At 34.8% G+C, this 17,706-nt stretch overlaps 1 protein-coding gene across 2 annotated transcripts in view; it reads right to left on the bottom strand.

The window, feature by feature from the left end:
- Positions 1–4,726: 4,726 nt before the first annotated feature.
- LOC150099422 (uncharacterized) overlaps positions 4,727–17,706 on the bottom strand; it is a 69,651-nt gene continuing 56,671 nt past the window's right edge. For both annotated transcript variants that reach the window (XM_090403436.1, XM_090403435.1), the window contains one exon: positions 4,727–9,737. In XM_090403436.1, the coding sequence (XP_090259562.1) occupies positions 5,424–9,641 (4,218 nt within the window). In that variant the 5' untranslated portion in view covers positions 9,642–9,737 and the 3' untranslated portion in view covers positions 4,727–5,423. The remainder of the gene's footprint in view (positions 9,738–17,706) is intronic.

Below are 17,706 nucleotides of genomic sequence, written 5' to 3'. Positions count from 1 at the left end.
CATATTCTGTTTTTCATTTCTTGAAAGTCTAAATATTTTGCTCCTGCAATACTCCATGTATTGTACAATCAGGCAGATCAGCAAAAGTCTGAACTCACAAATATTGAGGGGGGGCGGGGGCTACAACCATTGCCTTAGTATAGAACTAAAGTGCTTCATAAAAGCCACTTCTATTTTGAGATTTTAAGAATGAGATGATGCTTCATATCTTGCAACCTAAAACAAAATAAATGCATGTTCATTTTTAAATTGAAAGACTGCCTCTTGACTACTTCAAATAACTATTCACGTAGCTCTGTGGGATGAATAATCTACTTTCCAACAGGAAAATCTTGCCACCTGTATGAGACTTATTAGGCACATCCAAGGTCAGATTAAGGTCTCTGTAGAGACCATGAGCACTCCCATAACAGCAGAACCAAATAAATACAGGTTGTCCAAAAATTCATTCTGGATTTTAAGAGGTTATACTTCAAAACCATTTTGTATATCTAAACAAATAAAAAAGAAACAACTCAAGGTTTACATTGAGCTGTGTTTTCATGCATACTTAAACTAGCTAGTTAAAGGATGCAATGAACTTCTTCATGAACAGCAGCAAAAACATTGTGTGCATGATCTAACAACTCTGATACAATGAAACAGTGCATGAGAAAAGTTCAGTGCATCCTTTAGCTAGTCGAGTTTAAATTTGTAGTTTTTGTGCAAGAAGCATTTAACAAACATACCATACACAACTTTCTAGTAACATAGCAACTGGAAAGTACAAAAGACGTTCAAAGATACAATTTTACCTTCAAAACCAATAAGACCATTGTGGACCTCATAAGGAAATGTTACTAAATCAAACAGGTGTTTATTCAGAGTGCAAAGAAGTTTGTAAGAAACACAAAAAAAAGAAGAAAAAAAATACACAGGAATTACATACTAAGGTTAACACACTGAGCACAAAGTTTTTCACAAACATTTGCAGTTGCATATCTGCAAAATACTACTTCTCCAAAAGATTTATCTAACTACAACAGAAACATTTTGAGTTTGTGGTGTTTGTCATAGATCAGCTGAACAAGGAGCAAGTTAATAAAAACAAGTTTTTAACAGATGAAACTACCTTTTAAACAAACAGTATTCTAAACAGGCATAACTGTCAAGTTTGTGATTCAGAAAAAAATCCACAAGGCAATGAACACATCTATGACTCTCCAAAAGTTAATGTTTGATGTGTAGCCAAACTTTCACAACCAAATCACATGCTCTTTGTTATTTGCAGATCTAGAGTTACAACAGTGCTTTGCCTAGACAAATTACAGAACTATGTTTTCCACGACTAAAAGCAGAAAACAATGTAATTTCTCAGTACCACCTCATTTCACCAATGTTGTATGTTTCCAGTCTGGTGGGTGGGAAGGAAAAGAGTAATATCCTGGATCACCCAATCTGATACTGTCCCCCCGCCCACACAAACTTTTTTTGTTTTCATCAAAGGTGTTGCATGTGAACAAAGTTAAAATGCTGAAACAACAGAGCACTATAGCTGCTAGTGTTTGGAATGAAACTGAATACAGATTTGATAACTCCCATATTATCTTATCTGTATAAGAGAAGGATATAAGAACCTTAGATATTAAGTATACCCATCTCATAAACTAAAATAGTAACCAATATAGGAATACATTTTAAAAAAAAATGTTTGAAAAGCTATGACATGTTACTTATCACTGTCATCTGTCTATAATCTGTGCATAATGCAATCCTAATGTAAAAGAGAAATCTTGTCAAAACAGCAAGGAGAAACAACACTGTTTTTTGTATAAATAAAACAGCTTTTACTTGGATTAAGCATTTTACAGTGTCTTCTCAATAGTATGATTTCTGTGAAACTTCTCAATGGCATGTAGGGAAGAAAACGTCATGTTACTTTTCAGTAGCATGCAAAAGTAGTCAACGAGCCCTACTTTGTCTTTCCTATGATGTCAAACATTCACTATACGCTTTCTTTTGTACCTTAAAAGACTACTTTGGCCAAAATATGGTATATGGCTCTAATCACTTCCCATATAGACCTGAATGTTTACTTATATTAAGAATAACAAAAGCTGATGGGATTAAAGGATTTCCCTAATTTAGTTTAGGTCTCAATACCAATTTATCATAGCTTTAAGATCTAAGTAACCTTTATAGAATTGCTCCTATAAATGGTAGTGCAGTTTCATCCACACCCTTGGACCAGGATTCATTAGAGTCCATGACTTATTCCCACTCCTCTCCTAGTGGCAATGTTCTGATATCCACTGTTCTTGTAACTGCTCATTTTTAGTTGATAGGAGCAAGGAACTTGTTAGGTCATCTTCTGTTATATCCTACCTGTGACAGGATTTAATGCATTGTGTGCTCTGATATATTCCTTAGACAAAAAATTCAAATGTGTGTTTTTCTAGCCTTAGACTGCATAATTCTTCTCTCTGTTGACATTTCATATATTAACAAGCTATCTCTGGCCAATGTATTGCCTTCAGCTAGATGTTCTCTTTTTTGGATCATTCCGGTTATACTGGTTATACTATACAGAGTACAATGAGCAAACATCCTAGCAAGGCAGTGGTTTCCATGGCAGCTACATAAGCACATCTGGACTGGCTATCATGTTGACACTTAAGTTGTACTGCTGGTCCATTATCCCATTGTATTGCAAACAGTACTCCCCCCTACACACACAAAAACAACCCTTCATTATCCTAAGCTTGCCACAATTATTAAAAGCCACTGTATGTTTACTGCACAGGCTGTAGGTTCAAATCTGGTGTAAGGCATGAATGCTTATAAAAGATTGTGCTCTGTATGAAATTTTATATATTTCCTGGTCTTTTTCTTTGTTAATCTGCCTACCTGCTTTAATGTCAGACAGTTTTGCATCCTGCAATGACTTGCATGATTCCACAGAGGCCAAGAAATAATACTAAGTCATTCTGTTGAATTCCATAAAGTGTATTGCTGCTGTGATGATTAATGTGATACCAATGAAAGCTAAACAAATAGTATACATGAAAGTAACAATTTTGTTACACTTTATTATGTGAGATTAATTTTTTGCATATACTTCTTATCTTCTGTTATATCCTAATTTATTAGGATATAACAGAAGTAAGCAGCCGTATTGATTACTGGAGGCTCGAAGTAGCTCGAAAAAGTTTCGTGTTTGGTTTCTAGAGGAGGATTTCCACATCATTAATATTTAGTCTACCCATATAATAGGTTTACAATTTATCATGGATGGAATTCACATTAAAAACAACTACTGTCTAAATCTAGTACTGTTGCACAATACCCAACTGATATTTAAGTCAGTTACTAAAGTAACTGGCACTGTCCCACCAAGGCAAACTACTATTTTTTAGTTGTTTTTTTTTGTAATTATGGTTTACCAAGCTCTTTGTAATTACAAATCTAGGTTTGTGCTATTTCTACACACCCCAAATCTAGTGGAAAGAAACAAATAAATAAGTGATGTTTTCAAATAAGTATACTGTTATAAAACTCATCTGAACAGATAGATATTATGCTCTTTGTTTCATACATTTTGGGAGACACTCTATAAGAAGAGGCAAAAGTAAGCAAATTTTAAAGGAAATTCACATGGAGTTAGTAGCAACCACCTAGGTGTTCTATTCCTGTATGCAATCTAATTTCTTTTAACTAATCAGCTACTAAAAAAACTTGCTTTTTTTTTCCCCCTTTTTCTTTTTTAACACGTTCATTGCCAATCACGCTATATCGCGCGATGCGAGTTCTCACCAAACGGCCGATCATGCGTTATCGCGTGGACGTCACTAACTAAATAAAAAAATTTAAAAAAATTTGGCCACCACATGAAATTCCAATTTTCAGCTTGGCAATGAACGATATTGCGCGATCACGCGATGCGAGTTCTCACCAAACGGCTGATCATGCGTTATTGTGTGGACATCGCTAACTAAATAAAAAAATAAAAAAAATTTGGCCATCACACGAAATTCCAATTTTCAGCTTGGCAATGAAAGTATTAACCAGCATTTTAACAGTGAAAAAACATAACATTATCCTATTAAAATTAAATATCTGATTACTTTTACTAGATTCTCTTGTTTCTTTCCAATAATAAATGGATTATCTGCATGTCAGTTTTCTTGTATTCTTAAAAGCAAGTGAGTTTTATATGGATCCTTCTGTGAAAAACATAATTCAAAACAATTCAAAAAAAATATACAAGCAGCATGGAAGTGGAAAAAAAATGCGTAAATAATGCTCATTACAAATAATAAAAAAATGATTTCCCGATAACTTTGAGATAAGAATATTACAGAAGCATAGCAAAAAAGTCTAGGGCAAGGATTAATTTCTTTGCCTTTTTTCTTATTTTCTGATTTAAACTTCATTTGAATTCTCATTCTGTTTCATTTCCAGGACAGCTGCCTTCTTCCCCACCCCTTCCCCAAACATCCAGGCATTAAGAAGATGTAAAGACATCTCATATCAATTTCAATAATTACAGTTTTTTTAATGTTTAAAAGTTGCATAGCACTAAACATCCAACTAACCATGACAGGTGAAATACATCAACTGTTTTACACTATGTATGCATGTTATTTTACACATTGTGCACTCTGCATCCATATTTTGGTTGATACCTACATAAAGCTGTAGCCAGTAGAGTGGTTAAAAGTGTTGTGACAGAAAAGTGACCAGGAAATGCAGAAGGAATATTTTATATATGAATGAAACTACATAATGATTAAAAAAACATTTACAGCTAATAACTAGGAAGGTGGGGTGGGTGGTATTCCTGCCTTAAATTTTGGTTGTTTTTGAAGGAAAGCATTAATAAATTGCTAAGAATTCTAAGCTGCAATGTGGCATTCCAATTTATATGATATTCCTATGCATTTGAGATTATGTTTTAATATCTATGTACTGCTGACAACCAATGATGTTTTATTTTATTAAACATTCAAGGTGAAATGCAATAGTGTGAACTGTGATGGCTGCTAACTATGCAAAATATTCTGTACAAATACATTGACAAAATACAATTAACATATGGCACACTATTTCCTACTCTAATAGTAACAGCAGCTCTCTCCTTTTCCTCCTCAATTTTTAAACTGTTTGCATTTAATAATGCACAGCATCGGTAATATTACGAACAGTTTTAACCATGGCATTTTTAAACTGTGCACACTTCACATCACCAATATATAACAACGGAAGCAAATTTAAAAACTAAATAACACATTGCACACTTCTTACTAGGTCTTATTTTAGAAAGGGTGAAATAATGCATATACATGAAGTTTATGCCTGACCTCTTCCTCTACACTGCCTTTACCATCATAAAGTTAAAACTTGTTAACAATCTCCAACAATGCTTATTGTCTTTATAGGAATGCTTAACTAATACCTGATTCTTGGTTTTCCATACCTGCCTTACACATTTCTAACACTTCTGATACAATACAGTCCACTGATTTACTTTTTCCACCGCCATCCATCAACTGATCTTTGATGCACAACTGCAGCAAAAGTTTAATGTTTGCCCGTAATCGATCAAGATCAGCTTCTTGGTCATCTTCCACTGGCTGTTGTCCCATATGCAAAAGAACATCATCCAAAACATTATCAATTAACCTTTGTCCCCACCCTAGCTGGGTCATCAACTCTGGATCAGCTACTAAAAAATACAACAATTGAGAGAAATTCTCTCTAAGCTTTACCAAGCATTTTTCTTCTGAGCCTAAGTTCTCTTTACTAACTGTTGAAGTACCTTCTGCCTTCATATCTACTTTTTCTTTACAAACTGTAGCAGCACCTTCCACCTTCAAGCCTATTTTCTCTTTAGTTACTGCTAGAGTAACACTCTTTTTTAAAGTTCCTAGTTCTGATTCTTGCTTTTGTTCAGATTCTGTAAATATACTATCTAAAATATGTTTATCTTTAGTTACTTCAACTTTGATATTACAGTCAGCCTCATCTTTACTAACAGTAGTTTTAACATTATTCTCAAGATTGGATAATTTCAAAGAGCACTTCTCCTCTACACTTTCCATTTGTTTTTCCTTTATTATAACTTCATTTACTGTTGTAAATTCTTCTTTAGAGGATCCAAAGTTTTCCAAATTATTTAATTCCTGTTTACTGCCTTCACAGACAGAAATACTGCTTGAATGCTTATTAACAAGTGATTCAGTGCTTTTATTACACAATTTTATATTATCACTAGGAATATCTTCTAAAATTTTACTGCCTTTTGCATCATTTATGCCACATATCCTGGAGCTTATAAAAGAATTTTCCCTGCAGCTTTTCAGGTGCTCACTTAAGGAGTCTAAACTCAGAAAAGCTTCACCACATAAACAAGAAGCAATAGGAGAATGGCCTTTTCTTTCAGTCCATACATCAAGGCACAGTAATTTTGAATTAGTTTGTTCAGGTAAATCACTTTTTGAACAAAATGCTACTTTATGATCTCTCAAGCTTGATAAATCAAAAAAGGTGCACTGGCAATGCTCACAGAAAAACTGACTGCCATGAGAATTTTTATTTGTCACAGCATCCTGAGAGCAATGAACCTTATGACAACTTTTTTCATGCCATTTCAAATCACTTACAGAAAGCATCTCTAAAAAACAGTAACAACACTGCAGTTTAGTCTCACTTGATGAAAGTCTCAAACTTCTAGTTAAAACAGAAGGATTTGGTTTTGAGAGTTCTGAAGAAAGAGTTTTTCTTACCTGACAATATCGACGAATATGAGCAGAATAATGGTGCTTGGTTGTAAATCCAATGTTACATGCATCACATATAAATAATGGCTTTTTCTCATGAGAATCTACAGAATCTGACTGCTGTTGCTGTGGCTGGGTAATTTTTGATGATAAATTAGAAAAACTCTTCTTTGCAACCTGAATACCAGGCTTTTTTTCAGTAATCTTCATGGAATTTTGCTTTTTGGTGTTATGTTCAACATCTTTCTGAAGTGTTAACTTGGAAATATTTGAATCAGTTATTACACTTACATTACCACCTTGTAAATGCCACAGCAAATGAACCTGAACACGCTGGTGATGATCTAACATTATTGAGCATATTTCACATTGATAAGGATTGATATCACTGATTTCTGCAGGATCTAGATTCTTAAAATTAAAGTGACCTAAACGATGTGGCACAAAAGATGTTACACTATTAAAGGACTGCTCACAAACAGAACATACATAAGGATATGAGGGAACTTTTGGTTTAGGTTTTATATTTTTTGTAGGAGAGAGAATTGGACTATTCAAATTACTCATATTACCTTTATGCATTTTTGATAAACGATGGCGCAACAAATGAGCTGTTTTTGAAAACCCAGTATGGCATATTTCACAATAATTTTTCCTGTTTGTCTCCTTTTTTACCTCTTTGGTAAACAAATTCTGAGAGGAATAAGACTGTAATACTGGTATATTTCTTGGTGGTATTTTCTGTTTAGGCACATTCTTTAGAGAGGGCTTAGAAACATTACGTTCTAGAACCAAACTGTCCCTAGATTGATTTGTGTGAACTTTACTAATATGCTGAATAACATGAATTCGAGTTGGAAACCTTAATCCACAGCCTAAACACTGAAATATCAAAAGATCATTATGAATTTTCTGCATGTGATGGGTAAGGTGATCAGAGCGATAAAAATTTGCAGGACACCATTTACAAGTGAATGTTCTTTCCATGGTGTGAAGTTTAAAGTGCCTATCACGAACAAACGTGTTACAATAAGTCTTTTTACATACAGGACACGTATTAGGATGTTTTTTCAATAAAAGTGATATATTAGCAGTGACCACAAGTGCAGATTTTTGTCCCTTTTTCTTATATCCTGTCTTGTACAATACTTTCTCTGGTTGTACAGCTATTTCTTTCTTAGGTTCAATTATCTTTGGCTGGACTGGAAGTTCAAAAATTTGTTTTGGACTAGATTTTGTTTTATTGGGATGTGATATTTTTATATGCTGAAGCTTAATAGACTCGGTAGCAAAAGGCTGAAAACACAATTCACAAGTTGTCTGCTGCAAAAATGCTTCAACTTCTTGAGGTTTCTCATTAATGTGATTACGAACATGGGTATTTCTTGAACGGACATAGAGAAATTTTTTATCACAAAATGGACAATTACATTCCACTGTTCGACTTTTTGCTGCCTTTCCCCAGTGTTTGTTTTTCTTCTGATGACAAAGGAGTAAATATGTATTATAGAAAACTTGTAAACATACCGGACATTTCATAGCATATTTCACTTTGTTGCGGGATGGATGAATTTTCATATGCTTGTTTAAAGCAAATAGACTGAAACATTCTTTACGACATATATCACATGTCAGGGTTGTTGGCCTATTTTCTGCGATTTTTGCTGCATTTTCTTCTGTATCACTTAATTTTGGAAATTTAGTATTTTCTGAAGAATTTGGATAAAACATGGCTCTGTTCTGTGGTATTTCATATATTTTATTTGCCAGAATACCTGATTTTGGACTGTGGCGTATCGGTGGAATAGTTTTTCTTGCAGTCTGTTTAATTCTTGAACTATCTCTTTCATTTTGTTTATAGCCAGTATTTTCTAATGATTCTATACACTGTGGACTATTACTAAGATGATCAGTAACCTGATAAGCAAACTGAAATACCATACCGCATCCTTTACAAAAACAATTCATTTCATTTGGGTTATCGTTTTGTAAAACATCTGTATCTGTTTGTAAGTCTAAAGCATCTTTGCCTTCAAATAAACTTAAGGCTTCAGCTTGCCTCTGAATCCGTTCTTCATGTGAATATTCTTTATCTTGATTACATGGTGTTGCTCGCATAAGATGTCGAAAATAAAACTGTCTTGTTTTAAAAGTCATGCCACATTTCTTACAAAAAAAATCAACTTTGGGGATTTTTTTTACACCATCATTGTGAAATATTTTTGCAGCCTGTTTATCAAAAGATTTTTGACCATAACTTCCAAGTGTTATATACTTCCTTTCAGCTGTTATATCATGATGTAATTCATCTTGCTTCTGTAATGTGCTGCTAAATTCATTTGTATCTATTACCTGCTTATTTTCATCTTTTTCTTTTGAATCAATAGACAATGGTGTACATGGAGTCTTACGTTTTTCATGTGCTATTAAATGATGTATACTCTGAAATATTTTACCACAGTCTTGGCATGTATAAGGTTTAGGACGACACCAACCTTTCCTCTTCAAGTGCATATGATAATGGGCAAGTGTGCGAAAATTGCTTTCACATTCTGAACACGTCTTCCAATATAAATTGTCACTATTATTACTTAATTCTGTGTCCTCTTTGTTTTTGTCAAACAGCTTCCTCTTTCCATTTATTTTGGGATAAAACTTTTTGTGTGACTTCCAGCAAATTAAAACATGTTTTCGAAACAATGCTAAGAAGTGAAATTCCTTGCCACAGTAATGACAATGCTTATAAATAGGGAAATTATATAAATCATGACATATACTTCTGTGCTTATAGTATTTATACAATGACGGAAATGTGTTACCACAATAATCACATTTCTTTGATAAAGTTCTCCCTTGGTCCTCTTGTAATTTCTGAAATTCCATTTCCTGAATTTGCTCTATACCATCTTTTGTCTCTCTGATGCTGACTATGTGAGATTCTGTATGGTTATGATGCCCACTTATGATTTCCACTGATGCCTGAAAAAAAAATAAAAAATAAAAAATGCAGTAATGATAATTACATTTTAAGACATGGATAATTTTCTAGATTTAGAATGTTTTTTAATATATTATTTAAATTAGGTATTAAAATTACTTTCTTTTAGTGTTACACGGTGATCAGCATTCATTTAAAAAATTTTATGGAATTTACAACCGTGTTAAAAATCTTTTTTTATTATCCCAACGTTTCGATCTTCATATCAAGATCATCATCTGGAGCATACATAAATATACAAGACAAGCTAAGTTACATTATTAACTGTAAGCTAGAGAAACAATGATTTGATTACATGTTATTCTACTGGTATGACCTCTAGTGGAAAAAATATATATATATATATATATAAATTACTTCAAGCTAAATTATATTTATGATGACAGGATTAAACATTCTTTCTTACAGAAACAATGATGTCCTATTTTTAGTGTTACAATTATTATTTAAGATACTGGATTTTTTACAGTCCTGTTTATAGTTGTTCTTAGTGAGGAAGGTTCCGTGGGTCGAATATATGCCTTCCATATGTTTGGGATTTTAAGACCATCATTATTGTTCAGATTGGGGTGGTTGATAATGATCTCACAGGCTTCCTTAAATTTCCGTTCATACCATGTTTTAGTGCGATGTAGACAGCTAGTGCTTTTCCAGACAATTCTGTGTAAGGTATTCAGGGCATGATCCAAAAGGCCAGCTTCATGATAATTATTATATTTAATGTGTCATTTATATATATATATTTATAATAGGCCTACAGTTCTCAGTATACAGGAAACCAACTCATACTGATAAATAAAGTAGCCTCTCCATTGCTGCTTCTTACCAACTGTCAGAAATACAGTATGATTAAAACTTTAGTTCAACGTGCACATAAGCTATGTTCTACTGATTCTCTTTTAAATAATGAACAATCATTTATCAGAACTACTTTCATCTCTAATGGTTATAATGCAAAAACAACTGATTAAATATAATTATGGCATTCATCCTAATCCTCACCAAGAAGAAGTTTCTATAATTTCAATTCCATATGTTAAAAGACTATCCGAGAAAACTGCAAGACTTCTTCACTAGATTGACTTACAAATATCTTTCCATCCAGTTTGTAAACAAAATCCTTCGTAGTCTCTCCAAAACACAAATATCCCCTTGTCTTTTATCCTAGAGTTTACAGGATCCCTTGTTCATCTAGCCTTTGTTATTTATGGGTAAATGGGTCATTCTGCTCAGATTTGTCTAGAAGAACATCAAGAGAATATTTTACTTCTGATAAGTTTGGTTTAGCTAACCACCTTATCCACTAGGCACAAAATGTATTGGAACAATATCAAAGTCCTACACAAGTTATTTCCTTCTGGAAAGATTGTACAAAGAAAGTTGTTAAGCCCACATTCACAATTCAAAGACTAAATAAAAACAATTCCCATAAACTTTCCCAATTTTAGGAAATCATCCTAAGTAACACTCCTCATTCCTGTTTCTTGAAACTGTAATTTATTAAATTTATTTCTTTGAATTCTAATAGCTGCAGATGGAGTTATCCTCCTGCAGCTTGCAATTTAAGTATTGTCCTTACTGTTTCTCTCTTTTCAATTATATTAATAATGGCTAAGAAACCTAGCAAAAATTCTACAAATAATAAATATTTTTTTCTAACATAAGTGTTATTCGTTACTCTATAATAATTTTATCAAAGATTATGGATGTCAGTGATGCTGATAAGATGTAGAGGAAAGTGAAAGAGATTATTACATTGGCAAGTACAAATGATCTGGCAAGCTTTGCTGCGAGAAGATATGAAAGTTGCACAAATATATTAGAAGAGTGAAACAGCCATACTAATACCATAGTATGACAGAAGCAAATTGAGATGGGCAATGATTGCAAATGAGTCAATGCAGAGGGTTGTGTAGGAGGACTGCTGTGGAATGAGGTGGTTGATGGACAAAAGGACACATATAAAACAAAGAGCTGTATTTGAATGGATTAGTTCAACTTGGCAAGATTATAGGCAACAAGTAGATTATGCCACCTGGCAAGAAGTTGCAGACGGGACAAAATGTTTTTATTTAATAAAAAGAACTTTCTAAAACAAAACCTTTTTGTTTTAAATTTAATAAAGCACAGAAGAATATGCATAATATAAAGAGTCATTCTAGTAACAAAAATTGATATAACAAATTAAATTTTCCAAAAAATCAATGTTGTTTTTACTATTCTTCATATTTTTATTGACTTCTCCTTCATTATCATATTTTATGGTAACATCCTTTATTAGTAGTACTGGATCATTGTTTGAAGAACATTTGCTTTGCATGAGAATTCTTCTCACACAAAGCAGATATTTTCTTCAAACAGTGATACAGCACCACTAATGACATTATGGAACTCCTATTGACCTATTGGGACATATCATCATTAATAAAACAGAAGAAGGATCTTGGAGAAGCATTTTTTTCATTACAAGTAGGATTTTGCATAACTGGTAAACCCAGATTATAGGCTTCGTGTATAGAGGCTTAAGTGCTGTGAGGACATCATGTTGGAGGCTTAATGGATTTTTTACAACACTCAAAAAGAATTAAAATAGAATTTAATACTTCCTATATTTCGTCCTAGTCACTAAGACATCTATGGGGATTACAAAAACAATTAATGTAACATGCACACAAATATCAAACAATACTAAGACCAAACACGTGGGTGACACTAAAGTCCTATCTAGGTGGAGCGCCCTCTAAGGGCGGTAGTAGGTGGCCTGGAATGTAAGGTGGGACCACTGGTGATGAGTGTTTCCCAAATCTTCGGAAGCTTAATGCAACCGTATTTATTAAGATTTGGTTGGTTTTTGAGAGCTGCTGCTGCTGCTGCTTCTAAGAAAAGTCTCTCTTTCTTGAATTTGCTGTGGTGGAGCATGGTGGTTTCCTTCCATGATACCCTGTGGGTGGTGTCCAAAACATGGTCAGCCAAGCCTGAATGGCCATAGTTGTGTTTACAGATGTAAGACTTGTTCCTCCAGGCGGATGGATGCTGATCTGCCTGTCTGTCCAAAGTACTCCAGCTTACAGGAACAGGGTACTTTGTAAACTCCAGGCAGAGAGAGAGAGGAGGGAGCTGGTCTTTTGTAGAACGGATAAGGTTAGCAAATTTGCAGTGGGGCTTATATGCCGTGTGTAGGTTGTACTTTTTTTAGTATTTTGACTACTTTTTCGGATGTGCCACGGATGTAGGGTATGGTGATGGCATTTTTAAATTCTTGTTGATGAGAAGGACGGGGAATGGGGAGGAACTGATTTTTTTTTGATACTGTGTTCGCTGTAGCCATTGGAGAGGAAAGTGCTGTGTATGTGGTTAAGCTCAGTAGTGAAGGTGGTTCCACTGGAACAAAGATTGTGGGCTCTCTTGGTAAGAGTTTTAATAATGCCATATTATTGAGAGGGGTGGTGGTGGTGGGAGAGTTTGTGAATGTATCTGCCTGTGTGTGTGTGGGTTTTCTGTATACAGTGAAGGCAAGTGTATCATTAAGCAGGCGTGTGACTAAGGTGTCTAGGAAGGGTAAACAATTGTTCTTTTCCATAGTAAACTGGATTCTTGGATGTAGGCTATTGAGATGACTGAGGAAGGAGTCTAACGTGTCTGGGCCATGAGGCCAAATAGAGAACACATCATCTACATATCTTAGCCAGATAGAAGGTTCGAGTGGGGCTGAGTCTATGGCTCGTTTTTCGAAATCTTCCATATAGAAATTGGCAGGGGGGGGGTGAGAGGGGGGAATTTTGGAATTTTAATTAAAAACCAGATTATAGGCATTAGAAAGAATTGGTTGTCAGAAGATGATAAACTCATGGAGATAGAATTTAATGGGATACAGTATGCTAAGGGAGGGGGGTAGGATGGGGAGCGTTTTGAAATGACAGTAAAAGTGAAGTCAAAAAGAGCAATTCTGCACGAAGACAGGCATGTCGAGCAGTGTATATGAGGTACAAGAGAGAATGTAGATGGCATGCATTGGCAAATTAACAGAATAAAGGAAGGTCAAGTGGCTATTATGAATGATACAACTATGGTAAGAGACTGGTAGGATGAAGTCACAGGAAGGGATTGAAATTATACAGTTGCTAAGAGAAAATTATTTGAGAAAGATGAAAGGGGACTCAAGGTACAAGCGTGTGCTGCATCTGGCGATGGCATCATGCAACCGGGCATAACCAAGAAAATAACTTCACAGTAACCACTGCCTTCAAATGAGAAGAGTGATCATGTTGGTCTTGTGGTGGAAGACTACCAGATGTGAAATTTTCAGTTGAGGAAGAGGTATATGTGGAATTACAAAACAGATGATTATGACAAACTGCAGATTCAGCATAGAATCTGAAGGGGAAAGACATCCCTTGACTATATCACTTTCTTCAAACATCCCTTGACTATATCACTGGATATAGTCAAGAGATGTTTGAAGAAAGCAGTATCAGACTGTATACCCAGAGTCAGGAGTCAGGAGGATAAACCATGTAGAAGTTAAATAATGGATGAACAGAATCATTAAGTGGAGGTCTGCAGGAGGGAAAAAAAAACTGTGGAGGATATATGATGAGTGACCAGAAAGCCCATAAGCATACAAGGCAAAGAAAATAAGATTGACTAGTCTGGTAAGGGAGGTGAACAGTGAACATTAAAAGTGAACAGACCAAAGAAAAATGCCAAACAGTCCTTTTGTTATGCAGTAAATATAAGGAAGAACAACTTAAACAAGTACTAATGGTATAGAGGTAACAGAAACTGGCAAAATAGTTGAGTTACTGAGTGATTTTGCAAGGGTATACATCCATTCAGGTAGAAATATTCCAGTGCCAGATGTGGCATTGATGGATGGGAGAACTGAGATAAATGAAGGTGCTTATGATATCGCAGAACCTTAATGTAAACATGGCCATGGGATGAGATGACATATCAGTATTGTTTTATGAGACATGCAAGGGAATTGGATACTACCTCCTTTAGCCAACCTGTTTAAGTCTTGGTTCTGAGAAGATGTCAATGAAGTGAAAAGAAGGCAAAATAGTTCCACTGCATAAAGGAAAGTTCAAGACAGAAATAGAAAATTACAGGCGAATCAGTGTATCAGAAGTGGTAGTTAAGGTCGATTCAGCATGTTTTTCAGATAGTCAGCTTCGGATGGATAAGTAGAAAAATTCAGTATTCAGCAGGCCAAAGCAAAAAAATTCCTGTTACATGTGCCATAACAAACATAACCAATCCGGAAAAGTCTTCCCTTATCTTGTGATCATTCAAATAGGATTTCCACAGCTAATGAGTAAACTTATTCCACAGTACAATTTCTATGAAAATTTCTTTCAGCACTAACTACCAGTGTATTCCTTGAAAAAAAATATTTTCCCCAAAAGTCAAAAATATTTATGAAGAAACCAGACATAGGGCATATGCCACTCCAAATAAAGCTGAAAAATTCATTTTCCTGCATCATAATTTATCACAAATTCATGTTGATAAATTACTTCTGATTTTTATGCTGTATTGCTTCTTTTTTTTTTTTTTAAATACAATGTTCTCTGTGAATTTAAATAATAGTTTTATTATATCAAAATGGAGGATATTATGGATCCATCTACATTTTATAGCCAAAAATAGAAAGTGAAGTTTCAAAAATTTAACAGGAAGCATATGTGACCAAGACTGGAAATTGCAGTAGCCTTAGCTTGCACTATTTAAACAACACAAACTCTGTCCACAACCCATATATTTGCCTTTTATTAATGCACTGATTAAGCTGCGCTAGCCTATAAACACATACTTCTAACTGACCAAGTTTAAAAACTTAAAAACGGATATGAAGAAAAGAACTCATTCAACGCTGTAACTAACCTATGTCAGAAAGTTAAATTCGTCATAAAAGTCATCTTGGTGGATGCATAATAAAACATTAATGCAGATTAATATTAACGTCCTCTGAACTTCAACTCTTTGTCCACTATTATCCCCAAGTCCCTAGCCTCATCAATTTCCTGCAAACCAATACCATCAATATGATACACCATATGCAACCTTTTCAACCCAAAATGCATAACCTTACACTTTGATGATCATTATCCTTTGTCCACAATGTCAATTTATTTAAATCATCCTGCAAGATATCTACATCACCTTTATCAACAATTGCTCTCCCCAGTTTTGCATCATCAGCAAAAAACTGAATATCCCATCTTAAATCTTTCCCTATGTTGTTGTTGATATACAAATTAAATAGTGGCCTTAGTACCAAACCATGAAGTATTCCATCCTGAGGTCCCCATCATTCTCCTAGATTCCACTCCACCATTTACTACTCTGTGGTCATAATAAAATCTCTCCTAACATGTTTATATCATTTTTGTTAATAGTACATATTTTATGTCCTGATGACAACAAACATATACAAATTGGTAAACATGTAATTCATTAAATAGTTCTTCTTCTTCTGCAGCTTGTCCTACTTAAGTAGGGTCGCTGTTTTTAGTGAGTCTCCTCCACATCCTCCTGTTTGGGCTGTAACCACATCCAAGTTATTCATCCTCAAGTCTTCCTCCACCAGCTCCCTCCATATCTTCTTTGACCATCTGCACTTCCTCCTCCCCTGCACATCCATTTGCATGACCTTTCTTCCCACATACTCGTCCACCCTCCTCATCACACAACCAAACCATCTCAAACTTGCCTCCTGTATCTTCACTCCTAAGTAACTTTCACTGTTCCCCTTACATAGTCATTTCTCAGACGATCCTTTCTGGTCACACTACACATCCATCCTAAGCCTTCTCATCTCCACTATCTCCATCCTGCTGATGTTATTTTTCCTTAGGGCCACAGTTTCCATAGCATACATCGCAGATGGTCTCACTACTTCCTGTAGATTTTGCCTTTTAGATTGATTGGCACCGTCTTATCGCATAACACTCCAGCATCCCTCCATTCAGTTTGCATCCTGCATTCCACTTCCTTCTAAGACTCTCCATCCTCTTTCACTGTTGAACATAAGTATCTAAAGTCCCTAACCCTTCCTGATGACATTTCCTTCTAGCTCCAGATGTCTCCTGGCTGCCATCCACTTTGCAACACATACTCTTCTTACTTCTGCTCAGTCTCCTACCTCTCTCTCTTCCAGTACTTTCTTCCATCTTTCCAGTTTAGCTGCCACTTCTTCTCTTAATTCTGAACACAGCATGATGTCATCCTCATACAACACTGTCCAAGGTGCAGCCTTCTCTCACCTCCTCTGTCACCACCTCCATCACAATATTAAACAGGAATAGACTTAATGCTGATCCTTGATGCAAGCCAACTGTCACTTAAAAACTTTCTGTCTCTCCCAGGCAGGTCCGAACTCTTGTCTTCACATTTCTAGATCAATAAATACCAGATGCAGCTCCCATTATTTCTTTCGAAACTTTTCCATCATCTGCCGTAACCCAAAGATAGCATCTGTTGTCGATCGACAAGGCAGAAAGACAAATTCATTCATTAATTCATTAAATAGTTACATAACAAAAAACACATTTTGGCTTTATTCTAACAGAAACTGCATAAAGAAAAGCACAGTTTAATAACATTTTTCACTTTAGGTTTATTTATACTAGTTATTCAGAAAACTCCAGAATACGTTTTCTTTCCCCTTCTTCCTACTACAAAGAATATCATCAGTGGAATATTGAAGAGAACATCGGGAATTCAAATGTAACTGACTATAGCTGCATGGTTATAAATGGCTACATTTTAGTGCTATCTTGTGTATACTATGCTAAAAGTACAACACTATTAGGAGCTAGTGAATTATAAACGTGTAAAAGTCCTTATAGAAAAATTTCATTGTCATCATCAAAATTCCATCATCTCCAAATTAAGCTCTGTTATCTGTCAAGACTTCAATATTGTCAAATATTGGGGTGTAGAGCT

Source organism: Typopeltis vanoorti, chromosome 14, assembly GCF_054136105.1.
Source record: "Typopeltis vanoorti isolate ZY-2024b chromosome 14, IOZ_Tvanoo_1.0, whole genome shotgun sequence".
Lineage (NCBI taxonomy): Eukaryota > Metazoa > Arthropoda > Arachnida > Uropygi > Thelyphonidae > Typopeltis > Typopeltis vanoorti.
Note: the sequence above shows the minus strand (reverse complement) of the source record. Positions and strands in the feature narration are given on the sequence as shown.